The sequence below is a fragment of the Ranitomeya imitator genome, chromosome 1 (assembly GCF_032444005.1).
Source record: "Ranitomeya imitator isolate aRanImi1 chromosome 1, aRanImi1.pri, whole genome shotgun sequence".
In the NCBI taxonomy this organism is placed as follows: Eukaryota; Metazoa; Chordata; class Amphibia; order Anura; family Dendrobatidae; genus Ranitomeya; species Ranitomeya imitator.
In genome coordinates this window covers 809104551-809132251 of record NC_091282.1, presented here as the reverse complement: position 1 = coordinate 809132251, position 27701 = coordinate 809104551, and the positions used below count along the sequence as shown (strand labels likewise).

The following is a 27701-nucleotide window of genomic DNA, read 5'->3' as shown; positions in this document are numbered from 1 at the left end:
AGCCCTTGGTGTCTTCTTGCAGTAATCATTCCTCCTTCTCAGAGGATGTTGAGGAGGGAGCGACACGGACACCTGCGCACGGTGAGTAACACTACAGTACCTCGGCCTGGAGGCGGGTGCTCTGTCCTTCGCAGCGTTATCATAGCTCAACCTTCATTTCCGTTCTTAACCCACAGTCTGTGTTTGCTTCCTGTTTTGCCTAAATGTCTTTTTTTGGCTTTTAAAGGGAACCTGTCAGCAGGATTGTACACAGTAACCTCCACACAGTGTCAGGTAGGCGCCGTTATACTGGATAAAATGATACCTTGGTTGATGAAATCAGTCTTGTGGTTGTTGTTGTTTAATCTTTATTTTCAGTTTTGAGTTGATATGCTCGTGCCCCGGGGCGGACTGTGGGGGGTCTCCACATGTGGTGCTCTGATTGGGTATTCATAATACAGACTGCTGATCCCTCACTGGCCTGCCCCCTAATTTACATAAGGAATATCTGTACATGCTTAAAGAAAAAAAAATATAAAAAAACCCTTCTGCAGCCATGGCAGCTGCGCGGCAGCATAATCACATGCTTCATGTCCCAATAATTCATGTTCTTGATGTTATTCATCTAAAAAAAAAAAATCAGTTTGAAAATGGCGCAGTAGCTGGTGTCGGTGTCTATAGCTGTGACCTGAGAGCTGCTACTGCGCAGGCGGCGCCATCTTGCTAGAGAAGAAAAAAAATCCTCCAAGATGGCGCCGCCTGCGCAGTAGCAACTCTCAGCTATCTACGAGAGTCTGCATTATGAATGCCTAATCAGAGCACCACATGAAGACCCCCCACCGTCCCACCCTGAAACATGAGCATATCATTAACTCAAAACTGAAAATAGAGATTAAACAACAACCACAAGACAGATTTCATCACCCAGGTATCATAATCAATATAACTGTCTGTAGGTTACTGTGCACAATCCTGCTGACAGGGAGTGACGGAGCCAAATTTTTGAAATCTGACCAGTGTTTCTTTATGTGGTAATAACTCTGGAATACTTAAACAAATCCCAGTGATTTTGAGATTGTTTTTTCGTGACACATTATACTTTATGATAATGGTAAATTTTGGGTGATATGTTTTATGTTTATTTATAAAAATTATCAATAATTGGAGAAAAATGTTAAAAAATTAGCAATTTTCAAACTTTGAATGATTATCCCTTTAATCCAGATGGCCATACCACAGCAAAACATTAATAAATAACATTTCCCACATGTCTGCCTTACATCAGCATCATTTGTAAAATGTTATTTTATTTTGTTAGCATTTTAGGAGGTTTAAAAATGTAGCAGTAATTTTTCATTTTTTCAAGGAAATTTACAAAATTTATTTTTTTAGGGACTTATCCATGTTTAAAGTGCTTTTAGGGGTCCCATATATTGGGAAACACCCAAAAGTGATACCATTTTAAAAACAGCACCCCCTGACATATTGAAAACTGCTGTCAGGTAGTTTATTAACCCTTCAGGTGCTTTTCAGGAATTAATGTAAAGTGGTATGACAGAAATGAAAATGTGTATTTTCACCACCTAAATGCCTCTAACTTGTGAACAGGTTACAACAGCCATCAGACTCTAAGGCCGCTATTTGGTCATGAACTGCCATGGCAAACATCAGGACCACAAAATCAAGATCTGAGGGCACCAATTTGGTTAAATAGGAAGCCCCCACACTCTGTTAACCATTTATAATGATGTAGTCACTATTGACAGCAGCATCTAAGGGGTTAAACAGATTTGGACAGTGCAAACACGGATCGTGGCTGATACAGCAAGTTGTCAGCTATAGTGTACAGCCGACAGCTACTGGATTGTCACCTGTATGGGGAGGCTATTCTCTTATATCTCAGGTCAGTTAAAAGACGTATTGGCTGTCATTAAGGGGTTAAATATGTTTTTGTTCACGTTGCGGACACTAAAATGAAGTTTATACATTAATCTACAGAAAAAGTTGACAGGCTTGTCTGCAGGACAAATTATGCAAAAGAGCAAAATAGTCCTATCATCTTTATATAGACAAGGGAAATTGGCTTATATGGATTTAAAGGAATCATTTCTTTTCCATAGGACTGGCCGATGTGACTTTAACATAACAAAATATCTTTTCTACGTGTTTTTTTTTTTTTTCAAACTCGTGGTATCCTCATGCACACCATATTCTTCATATGTACACACTTCCAGAGTTGTCTCCTTTACAAATGATCACACAAAATGAAGGACAATCCTGTTAATCAATACGTACTGAAGGGAATTTGTCGTTAGATTTTTGCCACTAAATTATGCTGCTCTGAGTCCAGCGACGTGTCACTTATTGGGCTGCATGCTGTCATTTCGATAAAACCACTTTTCTCTGCTGCAAATCTACCAGTTCTATGTATAATTCTGCCCATATCACCGATTGACGGTTTTGGTTTATTATTTATTATGCTTTTGCTTATATAGCGCGATCTTATTTACAGACATTATCATCTCTGTCCCCATTGGGGCTCACAATCTAGATCCCGATCAGTATGACTTTGGAGTGTGGGAGGAAGCCGGAGAACCTGGAGGAAATCCACACAAATTCCTCGCAGATGTATTTTAATTGTATAGTGCAGACATGTTGTGTACTAATCTACTTTACATAAGTATTTTCTCCATCGTCTCATTGGGGGACACAGGACTGTGGGTGTATGCTATTGCCGCCAGGAGGCTGACACTAAGTAGACAAAAAAAAAGTTAGCTCCTCCTCCATAGTATACACCTTGCCACTGGCCCTGACAGCTCCAGTTTATGCTTAGTGTCCGTAGGAGGCACATCTCTGGTTTTTTTTCCCAGATTCCGTTATCTTGAGGATAAGATAGGGGCGACGGACCTTTTTGAAGGGGTCCGATCTCCCCAAACCAACAATGGGCGAGCACGTGTGAGTGTCGCCTCCACGTATACTCTCCCGCGTCGTGGGATTGCCGGACTAAAAACCTGACCACCCTGAGGTAACGAAACCCTAGGTTGTACAGGCAGTTATGCTTTGTCCGTGCAGCCTCCACTTCAATCACCAATGTTTTGATCTGCGGTGCTTAAGGAGGCAGACGGTCCCTCTCCTCACCTTCTGAAAGGTGAAGGAGTTAGGGTGCCTGCACCGTCTTTTTTCCCATATGTATGTATATGTATGTATGTATATATGTGTATATATATATATATATATATATATATATATATATATATATATATATATATATATATATATATATATATATATATATATATATATATGTATATATATATATATAATGTGTGTGTATATATATATATATGTATATGTATATGTATATGTATATATATATATATATATATATATATATATATATATATATATATATATATATATATATATATATATATATAATGTGTATATATGTGTTTTTTTTTTTTTTTTTTGTATGCCTCTTCTAACCTGGCGTGTTGTCAGAGGCTGCGGGGGGGGGGGGGCTCCTGCTTCTTTGCGCGGCGCACACTTTGTACGGTGCCAGTATCAGGATGTCTCTTCATTTCCAAAAGCACGGGAAGTTCCGCCCTTGCACTTCCTTCCGGCGGCCCACGCCGGCCTGCAGGGTATCATGGTCGCTGTAGTTTCCTTCTTGGGCGGTAGCTCCGCCCCTAGCAACTGTTTCCGGCGACCAGTTGCATTATGGTCGCTGTAGTTTTCTGAGGGGTCATGGGCGGTAGCTCCGCCCCTTCCAGGCGCGTACTTCCGGTTTCGCGCTCACAGCGTTCCTAGGAGAGCGCAGGTAGGGAAAGCAAGTTCCCTGATTTAGCCTGTGGCTCGTTCCTTATGGCGGCTCCTCCCACCTTTCATGATCCTTATAGAGGAGGTGTCGCTGCTCAGAGCTTGGTTTAGTGTGGTGCTCAGATCGGACGGGGACACAGGACTGGGGTAAGTGCTACTTCCCTCAGCCTGACAGCAGTTTTTTGTTCTAGACTCAGTAGCTCAGCAATAGTCATCATGTCTAGAAGAACTAAGTCTCACAAGGTCCTGTATACATCATGTTTTACTTGCCAGGCTGTTTTTCCGCATGCGCAGACTAGCCAGATCTGTGAAGCTTGCGATCCCGAACGCGCTCAGGAGCCCCCACCTGCTACCCCGCCTGCTACCCCGCCTGTTATTCTGCCGGGTATGCCTGTATCTGAGACTGCGGCATCTCCCCCTGAGTGGGTCGTATCCTTAACGCAGTCTATGGCGTCTCTAACAAAGGCGGTTGAGTCCCTTCAAACCCCTGTCAGGGATGTTCATTCATCTATTCCGGAAAGATCCTCCGATTCTCAGGACCTTCCGGCCTGCAGGGGCCGTACTCCCTCTAGGCAGACGCGGGGGAAGCGTACCCATACAGCGTCTCCCGGTCCGTCGGGTGCATCTGCATCGGTGAATTCCGTCTCTCGGTCTCCTTCTCCTGTGGGAGTGAGTGAGCATGGTTCGGACCTTGACTCTGAAGGGTCTTTTGATTTAGAAGCTCCTGATTATCAGGAATCAGTTGACAGTCTCATTGAGGCCGTTAACCAGTCTTTGGGAGTAGAGGATGTAGCCACCTTACCTTCGAGTCATAAGGTGTCTTTTAAAAGATTCAAGCAACCTCATAAGGTGTTTTCCTCTCATCCTGAATTTGAGGATTTAGTTCAACGTCACATGGAGAGACCGGACAAACGTTTCTTAGGCCAGAAGGCTCTGGGTACCAGGTATCCTTTCGCGCCCGAGATTTGTAAAAAATGGGCAGAATCTCCTTCTGTAGATCCCCCCGTGTCCCGTTTGGCCTCTAACACACTGCTGTCTCTTCCTAATGGATCTGCTATTAAAGATCCAACTGATCGGCTCTTAGAGTCTGGCTCGGTCAGTGTTTGAGGCTTCAGGGTCAGCCCTCGCGCCGTCTTTTGCGGCGACTTGGGTTGCCAAGGCTATGATAGCTTGGTCAGAGTCCGTCACTAAGGTTCTTCAGGATAGGGAGTTTCCTGTAGAAGTGATAGAGATGTCTAATCAGATATCCTTGGCTGGGAATTATCTGATCAATGCATCTTTGGATGCGGCAAATTGTTCAGCATTGGCAGCTGCTAATGCTATCGCTATCAGAAGGGCGCTATGGCTGAGAAATTGGCGGGCGGACTCTACTTCGAAAAAATCCCTTACTTCCCTCCCTTATCAGGGTGGTCGACTCTTTGGCGCAAAGTTGGATCAACTTATATCTGATACCACAGGGGGAAAGAGTAATTTCCTTCCGCAACAAAAGGTTAGGCAACCTTTTCGTCGTCATTTTCAAGCAAGGTTTAGATCCTTTCGTAACACCCGGTGGTCTGCAGCACCAAGCTCAGGTCCTCCAAGTCGGCCTAACCAAGACAGGGAACACCAGGTATCATATAGAGCCAATCCATTGGCAAGAATGCGATATCAGCCATCAAGATCTAGGGGATCTAGATATCCGCGGTCCTCGGCAAAATGACTGGAGGCATCCTCATGTCGTTTCCAACAGGGTAGGCGGTCGTCTACTTCTGTTCCATCAGTCCTGGCTATCAGTCGTTTCCGACAAATGGGTGAGAGAACTGGTGGTTTCAGGGTACAAAATAGAGTTTCTCTCTCTCCCTCCAAGTCGGTTCTTTCCGTCCAGTCTTCCCAGTGCAAAGTCCCGTCTAAGGGCTTTATTCAAAGCTGTCGAGTCTCTTCAGTCCAACGGGGTCATTGTCCCCGTTCCAGGGGTAGAAAGGTTCCAAGGATTCTATTCCAATCTGTTTACGGTCCCCAAAAAGGACGGGTCGGTAAGACCCATTCTAGACCTAAAGTGTTTGAACAAGTTCGTCAGCACTCGTCGTTTCCGTATGGAGTCGCTCCGCTCGGTTATTGCGGCTATGGAAAAGGGAGAATTCCTTGCTTCTATAGATATCCAAGATGCCTATCTGCATGTTCCCATATTTCCTCCGCATCAAAGATTTCTACGGTTTTCCATAGGCGAACGTCACTTCCAATTCACAGCATTACCTTTCGGTCTCGCCTCTGCTCCCAGGGTGTTCACAAAGGTGATGTCTACAGTCGTGTCCATCCTGCACTCCCGGGGCATAGTTATTTTGCCATACCTGGACGATCTTTTGGTCAAGGCGCCAACTTTTCGAGCATGCAAAGAGAACGTCAGTATCACTTTAGACACTCTATCCCGTCTAGGGTGGCTGGTCAATTTAAAAAAGTCATCTCTAGTCCCATCTCGAAAGATTTCTTTTTTAGGAATGATCTTCGATACTTCTCGGGGTCTGACTATCCTACCCCAGAGCAAGGTTCTCTGCCTTCGGCAGGAGGTAAAAATTCTGCAGCAACCGAGTTTTCTCTCAATCCGGTTTTGCATGAGGGTCTTGGGCAGGATGGTGGCGGCCATAGAAGCAGTACCATTCGCCCAATTTCATCTTCGCCCTCTCCAGCAGGCAATTTTGTCAGCTTGGAACAGGAGTCATGCTTCTCTCAATCTCCGGTGCCGTCTGTCTCCTCGGGTCAGGCAATCTCTCATCTGGTGGATGAGGAGCTCCTCTCTGCTGCAGGGGAAAGCTTTTTCCCCAGTTCATTGGCTGGTAGTTTCTACAGACGCCAGTCTTCTCGGTTGGGGGGCAGTGTTTCATCAACACACAGCACAGGGTTTTTGGTCCCCAGGGGAATCATCTCCCTGTGAATGGCTTGCTCTGCAGCACTTTCACCATCTTCTGGCGGGTCTCCCGGTCCGAATCCAATCGGACAATGCCACGGCTGTGGCTTACGTAAATCATCAGGGGGGCACCCGCAGCAGGTCAGCCATGCGCGAGGTAGGGAAAATCCTCCGTTGGGCCGAGAGCAACCACTCCGTGATCTCGGCAGTTTACATCCCGGGCAAGGGGAACTGGGCAGCGGACTTTCTGAGCCGTCAGGGTCTGGCGTCCGGGGAATGGTCTCTTCACCCCGACGTTTTTCGGCAGATTTGCCAGCGCTGGGGTATCCCGGACGTGGATCTAATGGCAACCGAGTGGAATGCCAAGGTCCCCAGATTCGTAGCTCGTTATCGAGATCCAAGAGCTCTCGCCCTAGACGCACTGGTCCTTCCTTGGAACCGGTTTCGTCTTCCGTATCTGTTTCCTCATCTAGCGCTCCTTCCAAGGGTAGTCAGGAAGATCAAGTTAGAGGGAGTTCCGGCAATTCTAGTCGCCCCAGATTGGCCTCGGAGGTCTTGGTACGCGGACCTCGTTCAGCTGATCGCTGGGGTTCCTTGGCAGCTTCCAATGCGGCCGGATCTTCTGTCGCAGGGGCCGATATTCCACCAGAACTTAGGGGCCCTTCGTTTGACGGCTTGGCCGTTGAATCTTGGATTCTGACCCAGGCCGTTTTTCTCAGAAGGTAGCTTCCACTATGATTAATGCTCGAAAGACGGTTTCTGTGCGCATTTACCACCACACCTGGAAAGTTTTTCTCTCGTGGTGCAGGAAGAAGGGTCTTCCTCCTTTGCGGTTCTCCGTTCCTAATATTTTAGCTTTTCTCCAGGCTGGTTTAGACTCAGGTCTCGCTCTAAGTACCCTTAGGAGGCAAATATCTGCCTTATCGGTTCTTTTCCAGCGCAGGATTGCTATCATTTCACAGGTCAAGACTTTTTTGCAGGGAGTCTCTCACATGGTCTCCCCTTACAGAGCTCCGCTAGAGGCTTGGGACCTTAATCTGGTCTTGAGCGCTCTTCAGGAGGCTCCATTTGAGCCTCTCCAAGAAGTTTCTTTAATGTATCTTTCTTGGAAGGTTTTGTTTTTGGTAGCTATAACCTCCATTAGGCGGGTGTCGGAATTGGCGGCCTTGTCCTGCCAGTCGCCATTTCTGCAATTTCATCAGGATAAGGTAGTATTAAGAACTGTTCCTTCTTTTTTGCCTAAAGTAGTTTCCTCATTTCACGTCAATGAGGACATAGTCTTGCCTTCTTTTTGTCCTGCACCTTCTCACCGTGTGGAAAAAGCTCTCCATACTCTGGACCTGGTGAGAGCTCTGAGAAGATACGTTTCTCGGACCGCTTCTTTTCGACAGACGGATGTTCTATTCGTTCTTCCTGTGGGTCACAGGAAGGGATTCGCATCCTCTAGGTCGACCTTAGCCAGATGGATACGAGCCACCATTCAGGAGGCCTACCGCGTCAAGGGTGCAGCCATCCCGGCTGGGATTAGGGCGCACTCTACTCGAGCGGTAGGGGCTTCCTGGGCACTTCGGCACCAAGCTTCAGCAGAACAGGTTTGCAAGGCGGCAACTTGGTCCAGCCTGCACACTTTCTCTAAGCATTATAATGTCCACACTCAGGCCTCTGCTGATGCAAGTTTGGGAAGAAAAATTCTTCAGGCTGCAGTATCGCACCTATAGGCGGTAAGTGCCTAAGGGTTTGTTCCAGTAAGTCTTTTTTCCCACCCTGAGACTGCTTTGGGACATCCCACAGTCCTGTGTCCCCCAGTGAGACGATGGAGAAACAGGGATTTTTGTGTTACTCACCGTAAAATCCTTTTCTCCGAGTCATTCATTGGGGGACACAGCTCCCTCCCTATTTCATCTTATTATTTTTCTACGGGGTTGTTCAGACTGTAGTATTATTCTAGACATGTTGTCTTTGCTCTAATGCTGTTTTGTTTTTTCTCTATCTCCTACTGCTTGTGCACCAAACTGGAGCTGTCAGGGCCAGTGGCAAGGTGTATACTATGGAGGAGGAGCTAACTTTTTTTTTGTCTACTTAGTGTCAGCCTCCTGGCGGCAATAGCATACACCCACAGTCCTGTGTCCCCCAATGAATGACTCGGAGAAAAGGATTTTATCCCTGTTTCATGGAAACTTATGATTTTGGTATGTAGTAAGGTCTAAATGCAATCAAAAATGGTGACTGTGCTTGGGGCAACAAATGTATTTTGCACAGATTAGTGTCTGTAGATACTGACATCTACAGATGCCTCTAAATGAATCAGGAGCGTCTGACTCCAGCACGTCCCATCATCAAGACTGGCCAGAACAACACTGGTCTTGATGAATTGAGCCCATAGCCATGAAAACCAATAGGTCTGCTTAGTAGCTCAGCACTAGAACTGGTGGGGTGTTTTTCCACGGGATTATAGATATTTACAAAAGTGCTCATCAGTCTTTAACCGAAGGAACAGACTTCTCTTCTATCCTAGACTGTAGACTAAAGTTGCCCATACATTTGGCTGTCTAGTGAACACCTGTCTGGCTGCCAGCTACTCCATCCATTTGATTGGTCAGGGGTACGTGTATTTCATTTTTTTTTTATTCAAGCAGGAGAAAATACATCATTGCAGACAATCACTGAGCTCAGCAGCCCTGCCCATATAGATGGTAGGGAGAGCTCAGAGCTGCTGAGCTCCTCACATCTGCAGCCAAACAATGGAAAGCAGAACAATGGTGGAGACATTGTGTTTGACCTAAGGAGGCTAAGGGTACCGTCACACTGAAACGACGCTGCAGCGATACGACAACTATGTCGATCGCTGCAGCGTCGCTGTTTGGTCGCTGGAGAGCAGTCACACAGACAGCTCTCCAGCGACCAACGATCCCGAAGTCCCCTGGTAATCAGGGTAAACATCGGGTTACTAAGCGCAGGGCCGCGCTTAGTAACCCGATGTTTACCCTGGTTACCAGCGTAAACGTAAAAAAAAAAAAAAAAAAACACTACATACTTACATTCCGTGTCTGTCCTCCGGCGCTGTGCTTTCCTCTGCACTGTCAGCGCCGGTCAGCCGTAAAGCAGAGCGGTGACGTCACCGCTGTGCTTTCCGGCTGGCCGGCGCTCACAAGAAAGCACAGCGCCGGAGGACAGACATGGAAGGTAAGTATGTAGTGTTTGTTTTTTTTACGTTTACGCTGGTAACCAGGGTAAACATCGGGTTACTAAGCGCGGCCCTGCGCTTAGTAACCCGATGTTTACCCTGGTTACCAGTGAAGACATCGCTGAATCAGCATCACACACGCCGATTCAGCGATGTCAGCGGGAGATCCAGCGACGAAAGAAAGTTTCAAACGATCTGCTACGACGTACGATTCTCAGCGGGGTCCCTGATCGCAGTAGCGTGTCAGACACAGCGAGATCGTAATGATATCGCTGGAACGTCACGGATCGTGCCGTCCTAGCGATCAAAGTGCCACTGTGTGACGGTACCCTAAGTAAAGCACAGTTTTTTTTTTTTTTGGGGGGGGGGGTTTAAACAATGAACTGCATATAGGGGAAATATCCTCCCGAAATTATTTTATAGTTACATTTCTTAACACACTTTAAGATCTGGGCTGAAATCATTCCAGCATTGAAAGCAGCGTGTCGCTGCGCCCTTGGTGTGTGTCGCTGCGCCCTTGGTGTGTGTCGCTGCGCCCTTGGTGTGTGTCGCTACGCCCTTGGTGTGTGTCGCTGCGCCCTTGGTGTGTGTCGCTGCGCCCTTGGTGTGTGTCGCTGCGCCCTTGGTGTGTGTCGCTGCGCCCTTGGTGTGTGTCGCTGCGCCCTTGGTGTGTGTCGCTGCGCCCTTGGTGTGTGTCGCTGCGCCCTTGGTGTGTGTCGCTGCGCCCTTGGTGTGTGTCGCTGCGCCCTTGGTGTGTCGAGACCGTTCCCGCTTACGTACTTGTTTTCCATCTTTGATCACCTTTCCTTGATCGGCAACACTGGCTTAACGGAAGACAAAGCAGGGTGGAGATTGATGGGAGAACAAGTAGGTGGGAATGTGCACTGAACTGCTCGGCCACATCAAGCGATCACTGAGCCCCATGCCTGTTATATACGGTAGTCGTTTTGTACGGCTCTGGCTGCTTTGAACTTCTGTATAAGTATCCGTTTACAGCTACTGTTTCCTTATTAAATTTTTTTTTTTTTTTTTTTTTTTTTTGCGCTTGACTGCGAATAGATTGAAAACTGTATGCTTTCACTTCTTGTTTTAGTAGATAAATGCACAGTTTTGTTTAATCTGTCAGTAGACCACATCCTGGGCATCTTCTTGTCTTTTAGATCTATAGCTGGGCGTCTACAGTTTTTTTTTTTTTTTCTCCGCTCTCTCCTACCCAGGCTAATTTTGTGCCATCTTCTAGTAATATCACTGAATAGGCTTGCACACCATAGGAAATTAATGGTTTAATATAGCCAATAACCATGGTTAAAGACTCTCTAAAGCAGTATCGAAAAATGACGGTTACACAATCTGGCGCTTTTTACAGAAATACAAAATATATGTGAGCAATTTGTTCAAGTAACTACCGTAAATATGAAATCTGATCAATTATACCAGCTGGTATTAAATGGGAAAAAAAACCCCGTAGTAATCAAGTTCCAACTAAGAAATACAGTATCAATAATCTGGGGAAAATTCCCAATGGTATGTGCACACATCAGGTGTCTGGCGCAGAAATTTCTGCAGCTATTGGCAGGGAAAATGCTGTGTAAAATATACGTTTTTGGTGCAGATTTTCCCTATTCATTAGTATGGGTGGAATCTGCATTGAAAACGCTGCGAGAATTGACATGTTGCAGCGTTATATCTGTCTGCACCAAATCTGTAAGTCACAAAGAAGCAACGTGTGCATGACACTTCAGGGTTCCCATTCACTTTGGCATCAGGCAACCCTTCAGGTTTTGTGGCAAAACTACAAAGTGTGCACAGACTCAGTATTCGGCAGTTTATTATTAAAGTACACAGCTACCAGTTATAAAAGCTAAGGAAGGAAGAATTTTTGTTATTTATTTTTTACCAGTGGTAGACCTGAGCACTTTCTAAAAAGGTGTGCTCCATTTGTGGTACGCGAGCTTAGTCATGAACAGGAGTGCGTGTATTCAGTCTGGGGAAATAAGTGATGTGGGACTGATTACTGGAAGTGATGAGCGCTGTCATGTAGCACCACTTATCTCTATGTAATTGGCGGCTTCTACATTCCTTGTCTTTTGCTGCTGTCACGTTACCTGTCTTGTCTTTGGATTCCTATTAAACACATGAATCACTGTAAATGAATTAATTTACAGTGTCTAAGGCTGTGTGCACACGTTGCTGATTGTTCGCGTTTTTTTCACGATAAAAACGCTATAAAACCGCAAAAAACAGCATACAATAAGCATCCCATCATTTAGAATGAATTCCGCATGTTTTGTGCACATGATGCGTTTTTTCCCGCGAACAAAATGCATCGCGGTAAACGCAGCATGTTCATTAATTTTGCGGTTTTTTTTTTGCGGATTTCCCACTATAAAATGCATTGGGAAATGTCCGGAAAAAAATGCATCAAAAACGTGGCAAAAAAACGCGCAAAAAAAAGCATGCAGATTTCTTGCAGAAAATTTCAGGTTTTTGGCTGGTTTTACATTTGCGTGTTTTTTTTTTTTTTTTTTGCGGTAAAAAACGCAAAAAAAGCATGTGTTTTTCCCCCCCTATATTTAACATTAAAAACGCATGCATTTTTTGCATGCGTTTTTGCAACGCATGCGTTTTTTCTCTGCATGCGTTGTGTTGCAGAAATGCAACATGTAGTAATTTTTGCGGCTTTTTTTTTTTTTTTTGCTGCAAAAAATCGCATGCGTTTTTTCGCGGCAAAAAAAACTATTGATGTCTATGTAAACGCATGCGTTTCTAAGCACATGCGTTTGTTTGCATTAAAAACGCATGCGTTTTTATTAAAAAAAAAAACAGAAAACACACTGATATGCCACCCCCCACCATAAAGGTGATACAGGGATCCTAACCCTACCTCTAACCCTAAAGGGATCCTAACCCTACCCCTAACCCTAAAGGGATCCTAACCCTACCCCTAACCCTAATTAGGGTTAGGGTTAGGATCCCTTTAGGCTTAGGGGTAGGGTTAGGATCCCTTTAGGGTTAGGGTTATGATCCCTAACCCTAACTATTTCTGTTTATAGTGGGTTTTTTACTTTATTTTGATGATTGGCAGCTGTCACACATTTCTCAGCATGTGTTTAAAAAACGCAAACGCATGAAAAAAACGCATGTAAACGCGTCAAAACGCCGCGTTTTTTTCACCACATGCAAAAACGCATGCGTCAAAAAATGCAGCGTTTACATGCGTTTTCACCATGCGTTTTTTTAAAAAAACGCATGCGTTTTAAAACGCAAGTGTGAAACCAGCCTTTCTCAGGAATTTTCTGCAAGAAATCCTGAACGTGTGCACATAGCCTTAAGGGTATGTGCACACGTCAGGATTTTCTAGCAGAAATTTCCTGACAAAAACCGGACATTTCTGCCAGAAATCCTCATGTGTTTTTTTTTTTTTGCGGTTTTTATTAGTTTTTGATGCGTTTTTTTGCGCGTTTTTTCCAAATGCATAGAATAGCGAGAAAAATGCAAAAAATCCGCAAAATTAATGAACATGCTGCTTTTTTTACTGCAATGCGTTTTTTTGCAGAAAAAAAACGCATCATGTGCACAAAAATTGCGGAATGCATTCCAAATGATAGGATGCATATGTAGGCGTTTTCTAATGCGTTTATCGCGAAAAAAAGCGAAAAAAAACTGAACGTGTGCACATACCCTAAAATAACAAAACCGACCTCCTCTGCTGCTCCAGCACTGTCTCCGCGCTGCTGCCCCCAATCTTTGTTGACATGATTGCCGTGGTAACATCCTATCTACAGCATGTAACCGCAGCAGTGGAAAACTGGGCTCAGAGGTAGAGCCCAGTGATTGGCTGCAGTGGTCATGTGCTCCAGGTAGGATATCCTTGCTGCCGCCATGTCAAAGACCAGGGGCTGGAGCAGCAGGGGATAAATTTGACTAATTTTGTTCTTTATAGACCAAGCAAGCCCGTGGATGAATAAAATGTAAATGTTGTCTACATGCAAAAAGCACAAAGAAATGACATGTATTTAAATACAAATAAAAAAAGCAACAACCCTGTAACCAGAAAAGGGTCACAAACGCCCCCATTAAGGACCCTGTCTAATGTGCCTAGAAGACTAAGCGATTGCTGTTCGGTACTGTTAGAAAGAATCCTTGAGCAAAGTTGCATGCGGTTGCTATTTTGGACACTGGTGTTAACTGGGACCAAGAAAAAGTCAGTATTCCTGGAATGTGAGTGGCTGTCATTCCTCTAGCGCAGGATGTAAAATGAGCGCAGTACACTTCTCTGTCTGAGTTTGTTTTTTCTTTGTCACTTTGCATTGTGATCTCTCCATGGTAAATCTTGGTTGTCTGTCTGTTTGGGTCACCCTCCCGAGAGTCCCTCCTTCCCATATGAATGGCTTGGCGTAGGTAATTCTTTTTATTTTTTACCGTTCTCACATCTTCCTTCCTAGTATCTACTCTCCTCCGCTCCTTTAATACTTTTTTTTTTCTCCTCCTGTATTCCCTCCCTTTCTTTTGTGTATGAATTACCATGCCGTTCTGCTGTCATTCCAGCTCGCTGACTGACCTGCTCTGACCACAAAGGCTGCTTGCTCACCCCAGTTGCTTGCTCACAAGATGTCTTATTTCGGGGACCATTTTTGGGTATGTAATCCTGATGATGTTAGATTTTTTCCTCTGTGCATATCCCAGCATATTATTGTTTTTTACCTGTGTGTGATATATGTGTAGGTATGTATAATATGCGTATTTTCTATATGCCGGATAGCCTGTGTAGTATACTTTTGTTAGTTCCTGTAGCATATATACAAACATAAATCATTCTCTCCTACACGATTACTCATAGATGTATGTGTGTTATTTATATACCTCCCTCAGACGCCTTCGTAATCTCTTGTCAAATAGCGGGGGTGACCATATGAGGGAGGGGGCAGCAAGCTGTTTCTTTCTGCTGTGTAACAGATTGGGATGGATGCTAAAAAGATATCATCAGTGGAAACTGGGAATGTAAAGGTTCACGATGATGGTTTTATTTTTAATATATTGAATAGAAATTAAAGAGGAGCTCCTTTTTAAAAAGGCATTTACCAGTATGGTAAATATGCAAATTTACCTGTCGCCAAGTTCACACTTGATGTTTAGATTTGTCACAAAACCGCAAACCCGAATTTGTGTGCAGGCAGTTTTGCAATGCTTGCTTCTTTCTAAAGAAGCCGTTTTAAAGAGAACTGTCACCCCCAAAATCGAAGGGGAGCTAAGCCCACCAGCATCAGGGGCTTATCTACAGCATTCTGTAATGCTGTAGATAAGCCCCCAATGTATCCTGAAAGAGGAGAAAAAGAGGTTAGATTATACTCACCCAGCGGTGTTTCTGGTCCGATGGGCGTCGTGGTCCGGTCTGGGGCCTTCCATCTTCTTACGATCACGTCCTCTTCTTCTCTTCACGCTGTGGCTCCGGCGCAGGCGTACTTTGGCTGCCATGTTGAGGGCAGAGCAAAGTACTGCAGTGCACAGGCGCCGGGAAAGGTCAGAGAGGCTCGGCGCCTGCGCACTGCAGTACTTTGCTCTGTCCTCAACAGGGCAGACAAAGTACGCCTGCGCCAGAGCCGCAGCGTGAAGATAAGAAGAGGACGTCATCGTAAGAAGATGGGAGGGACCGGACCGCGACGCCTATCGTACCGGGACCGCCCCTGGGTGAGTATAATCTAACCTCTTTTTCTCATCTTTCAGGATACATCAGAATGCTGTAGATAAGCCCCTGATGCTGGTGGGCTTAGCTCACCTTCGATTTTGGGGGTGACAGGTTCCCTTTAAGGTATGTGCATGTAACATCTTTTTCCCTTCCCCCATGACGGCACACCTGAGAGAGGCGATCCGCCCAGCCAGGACAGGAAACCCTACTGAAAATAAAAGGGCGGTACCTCTCGGTCGCTTCAGTTGGGTTTCCTGTCCTGACAGGGACCCTCATACTGAAACACGGTGGTGATTCCACTTACCCAGGTCCCGTCCCGGCGTGGAAGAAACAGGCAGCGCCTGTGCGTCGGGTTCGGGAGTCTGGAAGCGCCGTCCACAGGTCCTCCGGGTCTCTGCGTCCGAGCGGGCGTTGTTGCAGCACGGTCGGAGGTTCCAGCTCCTTCCGTGGCTGCCGCGCCGCCCTCCTCCCTCTGCCGGCGTCCAGGTGCGGCGGCCGCTTCCGGGTCGCCCGTCTGACGTCACGCGCAGGGCACGCTGGGAATAGGCGTGCCCCTGTGACGTCGGGGGCGGGTGCCGGATCCAAGATGGCGGCGCCCATGAAGAAACGCCGGCCGGTGGAATGGGACTCCGGCGACGCGGCAGAGGAGGGGAGGGATCACTATTGGGCAACGGAGGAGGCGTGGAGTGCAGTGGTCCCCCATAAAAGGGTGTCTGACCACAGAAGACGCGCTCATGTCCACAAGCTTCAACATGGAAGTGGGACAACAGCAGCAGCAGCCGCCGCCATTACAGCAGCAGCAGCAGCGTCAGGAGCTCTCATCAGATGCCTTGCCGAGCCACCAGCACAGGAGCAGCCGGTCAAGTGGTAGGAGTGGCGGCCGTCCCGTCCGGCAAGACTCTTCAGCGTCCAGGAAGGACACTACATGTGCATCTGTCCAGTCTCCAAAATCGGTACCCTTGACGGTCGACGGTGGTGAGTGATCTACGTGAATGTCACCCTTATGGTAACAGGGTCCATTTTTTCTGTTTGATCACTAGGGGTCGAGGAAATCTAGCGGCAAAACAAAGAACCGTGAATGTGCCCTTTGTAAAGACCCGCTTGCAGTTCAGTGGCAGAAGGACCTCTGCGCTGACTGCATTAATAGAACTATTCAGGAGGAGACCCCTAATTTTGCCACGAGCCTTAAAGCCATAATTCAGGCAGAGATAAGACTCCTTAAAATTGGCCCTCAAAAAAGCTGGGAGGAAAAGCCGTAAAGTGTCTACGGATTCGGAAGCCTCTCAGAAACAAGGGAGTCAAAAATCATCCCGACCTCCCTCTACCTCTTCCGCCTCTGTCCAGTCCTCAGATTCCTCCTCAGATAGTGATACAGGGGGGCGTCCATGTTTCCCAACTGAGGATGTAGAAAAATTAGTTAAAGCGGTCAGAACTGCTATGGGTCTTAAAGAGGAAAAAACGCCTAGGTCACTTGAGGATGTCATGTTTGGCGGTTTAGAAGAAAAAAGGAAGCGAACATTTCCGGTCAATGCAAAAATCAAGGCATTGATCGAAAAAGAATGGAAGAAACCTGAAAAAATGGGTACCCTACCTTCTTCATCAAAAAGGAGATATCTTTTTGAAGAAAAAGACTCAGAATCATGGGAGAAAATCCCTAAGATTGATGGTGCGGTAGCCAAATCCTTGAGGAGATCATCCCTTCCGTTAGAAGATTCAGGGGTCCAAAAAGATCCACTAGACAAAGCAGATGGGTTCTTGAAACACATCTGGGAAGCCGCGGCAGGAGGCCTGAAACCAGCTATAGCTGGAACTTGTACAGCTCGCGCCCTTATGGTCTGGTTACAACAAATTGAAGACCAGCTAAGGAATAAAGTTCCTAGGAATGACATTCTTACAAACATATCCCTAGTTCAAGGGGCAGCAGCCTTCTTGGCAGATTCCTCCGTGGACTCTGCGAAATGAACGGCTAGAGCAGCGGGCCTGTCCAACGCGGCCAGGAGAGCCTTATGGCTCAAAGGGTGTCCGGGAGATTTACCATCCAAACATAAGCTTTGCTCCATCCCATGCGACGGTCAACTCCTCTTTGGGAAAAAGTTAGAAGAAATATTGGAACAGGCAGGAGACAAAAATAAAGCCTTTCCAACCTTCCCTAAGGATCCTAAAAAACCTTTTTTTCGGAGAAGATATAATAGAGGCAGACCTCCAGGAGATAGGAGCAATTGGGATTTCAAAGATTAAAAGGAGATCGGGCTATATGTTCAAAGGGCCCTCTACCTCAGCAAAAAAATCCCCCCAATGACATTACATCACAGGTTGGAGGAAGACTTTCCCTCTTCTATCCAGCCTGGATAAACATCTCCCCGAGCACCTGGGTTCTAAATATTATAAAAGACGGCCTAAAAATAAAATGTATCCATCCACCCAGGCACAATTTTGTAATAACTCCTCGGAGGAAAGTCCAGCAGGAACAATTAGCTCTAGAAACAGAAGTCCTTGGTCTGATTCAAAAAAATGTCTTGCAAGAAGTCCCGGTTCAGGAAGTAGGAAGGGGGTTTTACGCCCCCCCCCCCCCCTCTTTCTGATACAAAAACCCGATGGTTCTTGGAGAACCATAATCAACCTAAGAAAACTCAACCATTCAATAGACAATCACTCCTTCAAGATGGAGTCCATCAATACAACCACAAAGCTTCTGTTTCCTCACTGCTTCATGGCAGTAATAGACTTGAAGGAGGCGTATTACCATATTCCAATAGATCGCGGATACTGGAGATACTTGAGAGTGGCACTCTACATACAAAACCAAGTGAAACATTACCAATATACAGCCCTTCCATTCGGCCTATCTACAGCTCCCAGGGTCTTCACCAAGGTGATGGCAGAGGTAATGTCATATCTCTGTTCCTGGAATGTCGTGATTGTCCCGTATTTGGACGATTTTCTTGTGATAGGGAAGACAGAGGCCGATTGCTCCCATCAGATAACGGTAGTGACATCAACTCTAATAGAGCTGGGTTGGATGATAAATGTTCCCAAATCGAAATTAGTTCCAGAAAAGGTACAGTCTTTCCTAGGTTTAATACTAGATTGAGAACGTCAGCTCTGCCTCCTCCCGGAAAACAAAGTAGCCAAAATCAAAATAATCAACTTGACCACTGCAGCAATACACCAACCCGAGATGACCCCAAGAAAAGCGATGTCCCTACTAGGCTCGTTAACATCTTGCATTCCGGCCGTAGGGTGGGCACAATTCCACCTGAGACAACTACAGTGGGAAGTTCTGTCAGCCCAAAGACTGTTAAAAGGGCGTTTGGAAGGAAATCTATGTCTTCATTGGGATGTAAGAGATTCCTTAGTCTGGTGGACCATAGAGGAACATCTCACTATGGGAGTCCAGTGGCAGAAACCGGTCAAGGACATCATCACGACCGACGCAAGCGGTTTAGGTTGGGGAGCTCACTTAAGATCCCATTCAGTTCAAGGAACTTGGTCCTCCCAAGAAAAGAGCTATGGCTCAAGCGTAAAAGAATTATGGGCAGTAGAAAAGTCCTTGAAACATTTTCTTCCCCTGCTCCAGGGCCGCCATGCTCGAATTATGACAGACAATCGAGCAGTAGTGGCCTACATCAATCACCAAGGGGGGACGAGGTCTCGGAACCTCATGGAGGTGTCAAATTTACTATTTCATTGGGCAGAACAACACCCATCTTCCCTAACGGCACTACACATAAGGGGTGTAGAAAACTCACGGGCAGATTTTCTGAGTCGCAGAATTCTGAGACAAGTGGAGTGGTCCCTGAATCCCGGGGTATTTCAACAAATGGTACAGGCCTGGGGTACACCAGAGATAGACTTATTTGCCACCTCACACAACAAAGTGAAAAAGTTCTGCTCACTGAATCCAAAGGAACATCCTTTCGCGGTAGATGCCCTACTAATACCGTGGAAATTCTCCCTGGCTTACGCATTTCCCCCGATAGTAATGATTCCAACAGTAGTCCGGAAAATCAGAGAAGACCGAGCGAAAATAATACTCATCGCTCCATTCTGGCCAAGAAGACCATGGTTCTCCATGGTTAAGGCAGATGTCGTTAACAGACCCGTGGATCCTGCCAGATGTGCCGGACCTGTTAACCCAGGTACCAGTAACCCACTCTCAGGTGAAGGGCTTCCATCTGGCAGCCTGGAATTTGAGAGGGCGTTACTGAGTCGCCAAGGATTCTCACCAGAGTTAATCTCCACCCTGTTAAAAAGCAGAAAGCCTATAACATCCAGAATCTACGGTAGGACCTGGAAGAAGTTTTTAGACTTCTTGGGTGAACCGTTAGGGCAGAGGTCCCCAACTCCAGTCCTCAAGGCCCACCAACAGGTCATGTTTTCAGGATTTCCTTAGTCTTGCCCAGGTAATAATTGCATCACCTGTGCAATGCAAAGGAAATCCTGAAAACATGACCTGTTGGTGGGCCTTGAGGACTGGAGTTGGGGACCTCTGCGTTAGGGGATGTAGCTCCAGTGGGTCCCATCCTAGAATTTCTACAAGCGGGTTTGCAACTAGGATTAGCAACTAGCACCCTTAGGCTATGTGCACACGTTGCAGATTTGACTGTGGAATTTTCTGTGCAGATTCTGAGTTTCTTGGCAGAAAACGCAGGTCAGAATCTGCACTTTTTTTGGTATGTGCACACGTTGCAGATTTTTGTGCAGATTTCTTCCTTTTTTTCCCCCCTGCAGATTTCTATTATGGAATGGGTGCAGAAACGCAGCAGTTCTGCACAAAGAATTGACATGGTCCTTTTTTGAATCTGCTGCGTTTTCTGTGCAGATTTTTCTGCACCATTAGCACAGCATTTTTATTTTGCCATTGATTTACATTGTACTGTAAATCACTTGCAGATCTGCAGCGTTTCTGCGCGGAAAAAAAAGCTGCAGTTCTGCAGGAAATCTGCAACGTGTGCACATACCCTTAAGGTTCAAGTTTCAGCCTTAGGGGCCCTATATAATTGCAACCTAGCATCTAATAGGTGGGTTTCACGATTTATAAAATCCTGTGGCAGGTCTAGAACGGTTATTATCCCCAAAATTCCTCCTTGGGATCTAAATCTGGTCTTGGAGGCTTTAACCAAAGATCCTTTTGAGCCTTTGCAGGACATATCACCTAAATTACTCACCCTGAAAACAGTCCTACTAGTAGCCCTAACATCGGCCCGTAGGGTAGGTGATTTACAAGCTCTATCAATATGCCCATCTTATACTCAGATTCTTGATGACAGGATAATCCTAAGAGCAGATCCAGCGTATCTCCCCAAAGTAGTCCAAAAATGTCATAGGAGTCAGGAGATTACGTTACCATCATTTTGTAATAATCCTAAAAATCTGGGGGAACAAAAGTTCCATGTGTTAGATGTAAGGAGGTCCATGTTACAATACATGACCATGACTAGTCAGTGGAGGAAAGATCAAACCCTATTTGTAGCCTTTCAGGGTAGTAAAAAAGGGTGTGGGGTAGCTAAAAGTACCATTGCTAGATGGATCAGGGAGGCCATTAGTCTGTCCTATTCTGCAAGTGGCACTCCGGTTCCTGACGGCATCAAGGCTCACTCCACCAGAGCTATGGCTACCTCCTGGGCAGAGAAGGCTGAGGTATCAATTGACCAAATTTGCAAGGCCGTTACCTGGTCCTCACCCTCGACTTTTTTCAAACACCACCGGCTAGACCTTTCCTCCTCTGCTGACCTAACCTTTGGTAGAAGGGTACTCCAAGCGGTGGTCCCTCCCTAAGGTTTTTTTCTTTCTACAAAAGTCTCTCAGGTGTGCCGTCATGGGGGAAGGGAAAACACCAAGGTTACTTACTGGTAGCCGGTTTTTCCGGAACCCATGATGGCACCCGTATATTCCCCCCCTTTATCACCCTTTCGGTGTGTACAATTGTTTTGGGTGCTTTTAGTTAATATGATGTGGTGTTGGATTGCCATGTGTACTAACCAGGGGGGTCTCTCATGCTCTGGAAACCAACTGAAGCGACCGAGAGGTACCGCCCTTTTATTTTCAGTAGGGTTTCCTGTCCTGGCTGGGCGGATCCCCTCTCAGGTGTGCCGTCATGGGTTCCGGAAAAGCCGGCTACCAGTAAGTAACCTTGGTGTTTTCAAGTGGAAAATTGCTATGCACGTGTTCTTCCTTATGTCATTTCTTCTAACTGCTTCATTGTTAAAAGCTTTTGACCTAAACATTCTTCAGGCAGCTTCTACTTGGAAGCCCCCCAGTCACTATACTTACTAGCATCGAATATTGTGTATATATATATATATATATAATATTCGATGCTATATATATATATATATATATATATATATATATATATATATATATATATATATATATATATATATATATATATATATATATATATATATTATATATATTATATATATATATATATAGCATCGAATATTATATATATATACATACATACATACATACATACATACATACATACATACATACATACATACATACATACATACATACATACACTACGTCACTGGGCAATATACTACATACATATTCTAGAATACCCGATGCGTTAGAATCGGGCCACCATCTTGTGTGTGTGTATGTATGTATATCATTCGCTGATTGGTCTCGGCAGCTGCCTGTCATGGCTGCCGCGACCAATCAGGCCACAGTCCGATTAGTCCCTCCCCTCCACTCACCGCTCACACAGGGTTAATGGCAACGGCCCGCGGTGTAACGCATTCCGTTACCGCTGCTATTAACCCTGTATGTCCCCAACTATTTATGTCATGTTAAATGTCATGTTAAAAATAATTAAAAAAACAAAAAACCTGCTATACTCACCCACCGCCGCCTTTCTCGCTCCTCGCCACGCTCCCGGGACCGCTCCATTGCAACGGCAGCTTCCGGTCCCGTCCCAGGGCTGGTGTGCGACAAGGACCTGCCGTGATGTCACAGTCATGTGACCGTGACGTCATCATAGGTCCTGCTCACACCAGCCCTGGGACCGCAAGCTGCTGCTTGCAATGGAGCAGTCACGAGAGCGTGGCGAGGAGCGAGAGAGGCGGCGGATGGTAAGTACAGCAGGACTTCAACGGGCTATAGGTAAGTATGTTTATTTTTTCTTTAAGTCTCTATACTACGTGGCTCTGTGCTGGGCAATATACTACGTGACTGGGCAATATACCGTACTACGTGGGCTGTGCTATATACTATGTGGCTGGGCAATACGTGACTGGCCAATATACTACGTGGACATGCGTATTCTAGAATACCCGATGCGTTAGAATCGGGCCACCATAAAATATATATATTATATTATATTATATCCAAAAACACATGGGCCGCCTGCATAGCGAACAGGTCTGTAGAAACCTGTTCACACCACCAAAGAACTTGAAAACACAAAAGCGCACAGAGGTCAAAAAATACTCTGTTGTAAAAAAGTCACAGTAAATAAGCAAGTGCTAGTCAAAAAATGAAAAAATACAGGGTATTTAGTTAATACTTTTTTTGCAAAAAAACTTATGTTAAGCTGCTCCACCAATCGCCAAGGTATACCCATAATAGAGCAGTCCTGTCTAATGTATATAATCCCTATCTGATGTATTTAAAAACCTGATCATCTGTATAATACCTGTATGAACAGGGCTCAGAGAGAAAATATCCACGTTGAACATGTGAGATGAAACAGCTACAATGCAAATGACCCACAGAGGAGTGGGGAACTCCCCAGTCTTGTAGAAACAAGAGAACAATCATAATACCAAAAACACATGGGCCACCTGCATAGCGAACAAGTCTGTAGAAACCTGTTCACACCACCAAAGAACTTGAAAACACAAAAGCGCGCAGAGAGGTAAAAAAATACTCTGTTGTAAAAAAGTCACAGTAAATAAGCAAGTGCTAGTCAAAAAATGAAAAAATACAGGGTATTTAGTTAATACGTTCTATACGTTCAGGTTCCTACAGACTTGTTCGCTATGCAGGTGGCCCATGTGTTTTTGGTTTTATGATTGTTCTCTTGTTTCTATTTAAAATTTTATTTAGACCCAAACTTTTTATTTTCACAAGGGTGTCAGGAGATAATGGACCACAAACTTTGTTGTGCAATTTCTCCCGAGTACGCCAATACCCTGTATGTGGGGGAAATCCATTGCTTGGACACATGGCAGGGAAAGGAAGGGAGGGAGCACTGTTTGACTGTGAACGCAAAATTGTCTGCAATCGATGGCAGGCGCCATGTCGCATTTGGAGACCCTCTGATGTATCTGAACAGTGAAAAAAAACAAATAAAACTATTCTAACTCCAACCCCACCACCATCCTAACCCAACCCTAGCTGCAAATTATGGAGAGAAAAAGAAAAAAAAAATCTAAATTATATAATATAGGGGGTTTGATTTACTATTTTTTTTTTTTTGATCACTGTGATGGGGTCCATCACAGTGATCAAAATGAACCAATAGGAAAAATTTATTGTTGCCGAATACTGGCCAGCAGATCTTGGCAGGTGCACTGTGCATGGGCCTGACATTTTCATTCAAGAAGATGACATGGAGGGCTAGAGGACAGAGCAGAAAGATTTGGGGATGGCGGACGTACCGGGGAGGAAGGGTAACCGGGGGACCCCATTTCTCTCTCCTCTGGTATGCTAGATCATATCAGAGGAGAGAGAAATTAACGGAAAGCCGGAGTTTTTTTTTTTTTCCTGATCGCTGTTCGATGAATAATGGCGATCATGTGACGGGACTGTACAAACCAAACCTGAATCATTTTCCAACGCTGGGGGGTACTATACACTTTCTTTTTTTTTTTACCCTTAACTGCTGCCGTTAAAAGGCGTATCAGCGGTTGTTAAGCGGTTAAGAAGCTTGTTGATGTTTACAGGAAGCAATTGATTGCAGGTATTTATTCTAAAAGGTGTGGCACCAAATATTAAGTTGAGAATGCCAACAGTGTTGTCCTGCCCATTTTGGGGAGTTTGAGTGAAATGATGTCCTATTTATTTATTTAAAATCTTTTTCCCTGTTGTTCCAACACACACATGATATGTCATTGTAATTGCAATAATTTTCTGAGACAAATGCTTAATTTTCTGGAGCAATTTCAAGTGTACCAACACTATATCGGCCATGAATGTATTTGTAAAAACTGGATACTCTACGGTTGACCTGTATGGGCCGACTTTTATTTATCAGTTTACTACCCCCCACCCCCACCCCCCTATGGATAGCACTTGGACCAAGGATATAGTTGTGTGAACATAACCATAGGGAGGCAAAAAAGAGTGAATTTTAGGACATGCTGCCTATGCCATAGCGTATGCCTGCACATGGTGGATAAACTTAGTTTTGTTGCAGATTTCAAACTTCTAGTGAGAAAATATGCATATTAGGGTATGTTCCCATGTGCCGTTTCACTGTGGATTTTCTACACATTTCATCCTTTGCATTGGGGGAAATACGCACTGAAATTCAAATAAGCTGTGCTGGTCAATTTACTCTTTCACAGTCCTGCTACCGTAATACAGTAGGAATTCGTTCTTAACCTCTTTCCGCCTTGGTAAATTTATTTATTTTTTGGTTTTTTTAGATTTCTTATAAGATTTAGAAAGTTTTTGTTCCATCAACATAGCCGTATGAGGGTTTCTGTCTTGTGGGATGAGTTGTAGTTTTGAATGTGTAAATCTAGACGTGGGAAACAGAGCACCCAATAGGGCGATACCCTATGGAGGGAGAGTAGGAGTGTGCCGGTTAGGTGGCGTTGTGACAGGCAGAACTCCTATAGGCATGAAGAAAAACACCTGCTGCAGGTCCCATGGCTGGAGATCTGAATCCAGTTGAATGAACACGTAGGTGAGCTGCGCTGCTGGAGTAAATTTAATTCTTCAGAAATGATGAGGAAAAGGCGCTTTGTTCACAATGCGTTTCAACACCATATAGCGGTGTCTTTCAAGTGAAAAAAAAAAACAACAAATGTACAAAACATGAGAACAGATGGCTTTTTAAGGGCCTAAAACGGATGCACCATTCAATTTACCATTTAATGTTCTGGAAAATGGTTTTTGAAAAAAAAAAAATCCTCTTCTTTTGGGGGGGGGGGGGGGGGGGTGTTAGTTTTTCTGGTGTTCTTTGTGCAGTAAAAATGACTCAGCAGCACGATTCTCCAGGCCTGTATAATTACATTGCTGCAAAACTTGCATCGTTTTGCAAGTTACAGATTCAGAAATTTGTTTGGTTTCCTTTTTTTTTGCTATTGTGGAGATTTTGTGTGTGTGTGTTATTTCCTCCTTAGTGAATATTTTTTTTTCTATTTTTTATCGCCACCGTATAATATATAATTTTTTTAATTTTTTTTTTTCCATTTTCAGTCTCCCTAGTGACTTTTTTTTTTTTTTTTTTTTTTTTATATCCTGCAATCAATCAGCTGTCTTGAAGTACCATATTTTTCACTTTGTAAGACGCTCCGGATTATAAGACGCACCCCAAGTTTTAAGGAGAAAAATAGGAAAATAAACTTTTTTTCTAGGTCACCACCTGACAGCACACTGGAGGACGTCTTTCTTATCCATCTTGGGACAGGAAACACGAGAGGTTAAAAGGACCCTCCCCCTACCACCCTTCAGTGTTTTTCCTGTCCCATTATGGATAGGAACGGACGAGAGGACTGACCGTTCTGTGCGGGAGGTGTGGATCGGGGGGCTTTGCCTCACCCTTCCCACCATGAGGCACCCGCTGGCTGACACCCGCTTGAGGGTCCCTCTGCCTACCAGTGTAACGCTGCTCCTGGTATGAGGATCGCTTCTCCCTGCCGGGGGCTCTCGATCCTTCCGTCGCGTCGGGGAAGCCAAACCACGCTGCACCGTGCTCAGTTTCCGGCTGCACTTCACTTCCGGTTTGCGGCCGAGGGGGGCGGGCGGCATCTCTGCAGCTGCAGGAAGTTCGGAGCGGTCAGAGGGCGCGAAAGAAGTAGCGCTGCACCAAGAAGAACAGAATATAAGGTATGTGCTGGGGCATTAGGCGATCTCCAGAGGAACATGGAGGACGCAGCTAGATCAGAGGGGCAGGAGACCATAGCACCAGTAAGTGGGGCAGGAACCCTGTATTATATGGATCAGGAGACTCATCATCTTCCGTGTCAGATCTAGAGGAGGAAGAAGAAAGTAGAGAACCTCCGGAGAAAGGGAGAAGATATTTATTTTGCGCTGCAGACACGGGAGAACTGTTAGAGGCTGTACGGCATACTATGCAGATTGAGGAGCCACAGCCATCCTGTTCTGTTCAAGGTGAGATGTTTGGTGGCTTACGCTCTCAGACCTCTAAGGTTTTTCCGGTAAATTCCCATATCCGATCCATGATTCTGGAGGAATGGGAGGAAGCGGAGAAAAGACTAACTATTCCTAAAGACTTCAGACTCCGCTTGCCGTTTGATCCAGACGAAGTTAAAGAATGGGTCGACATTCCTAAAATAGACAAACCGTTGGCTAAAGTGTCCAAAAGGACTGCAATTCCTTTTGAGGACTCTTCCAACCTAAAAGAGCCCATGGATAGAAAGGCAGACGGCCTTTTAAAAAGGGCCTGGGAGACTTCATCAGCAGTTATTGGAACAAATCTAGCAGCAACATCGGTTGCTCGCTCCATGCACCTGTGGTTAGATGATCTTCAGGATCAATTAACAGCCAAGACTCCTAGGGAAACTATTCTGAAATCCCTGCCTCTGTTAAAATTGGCAACCACCTTTTTGGCAGATGCATCCGCAGAATCGGTTAGGTTCGCAGCTAGGGGTCAATTCCTATCTAATGCAGCCCAAAGAGCTATCTGGCTCAAAAGCTGGTCAGGAGATATGCATTCTAAGAATAAGCTGTGTTCGATACCCTTTTCCGGGGCAGGGTCTTCGGACCGGTCCTCGATGATATCTTGGAGAAAGCCTCAGATGTAAAGAAAGGGTTCCCTGAAGAAAAGCCTAAAAAATTCCAGCCCTTTCGTAGACCCCGCTATAATCAAAAACCAGATTACAGGGGTAAAGGGAAACGGGGTAGATGGAGTAAAGGCCCCTTCACATTAAGCGACGCTGCAGCGATACCGACAACGATCCGGATCGCTGCAGCGTCGCTGTTTGGTCGCTGGAGAGCTGTCACAC

At 45.3% G+C, this 27701-nt stretch overlaps 1 protein-coding gene across 6 annotated transcripts in view; it reads left to right on the top strand.

Annotated features, from left to right (window-relative positions):
• Positions 1-27701, top strand: part of LOC138649071 (F-BAR domain only protein 1-like) — a 227733-nt gene that overhangs the window by 5952 nt on the left and 194080 nt on the right. For 3 of the 6 annotated variants that reach the window (XM_069739178.1, XM_069739189.1, XM_069739199.1), the window contains one exon: positions 23-81. In XM_069739178.1, coding sequence (XP_069595279.1) covers positions 23-81 — 59 coding nt within the window. Of the gene's footprint in view, positions 1-22; positions 82-14140; positions 14265-14411; positions 14502-27701 lie in introns of those variants that run through there. The other 3 variants (XM_069739216.1, XM_069739206.1, XM_069739225.1) reach the window with 2 other exon arrangements.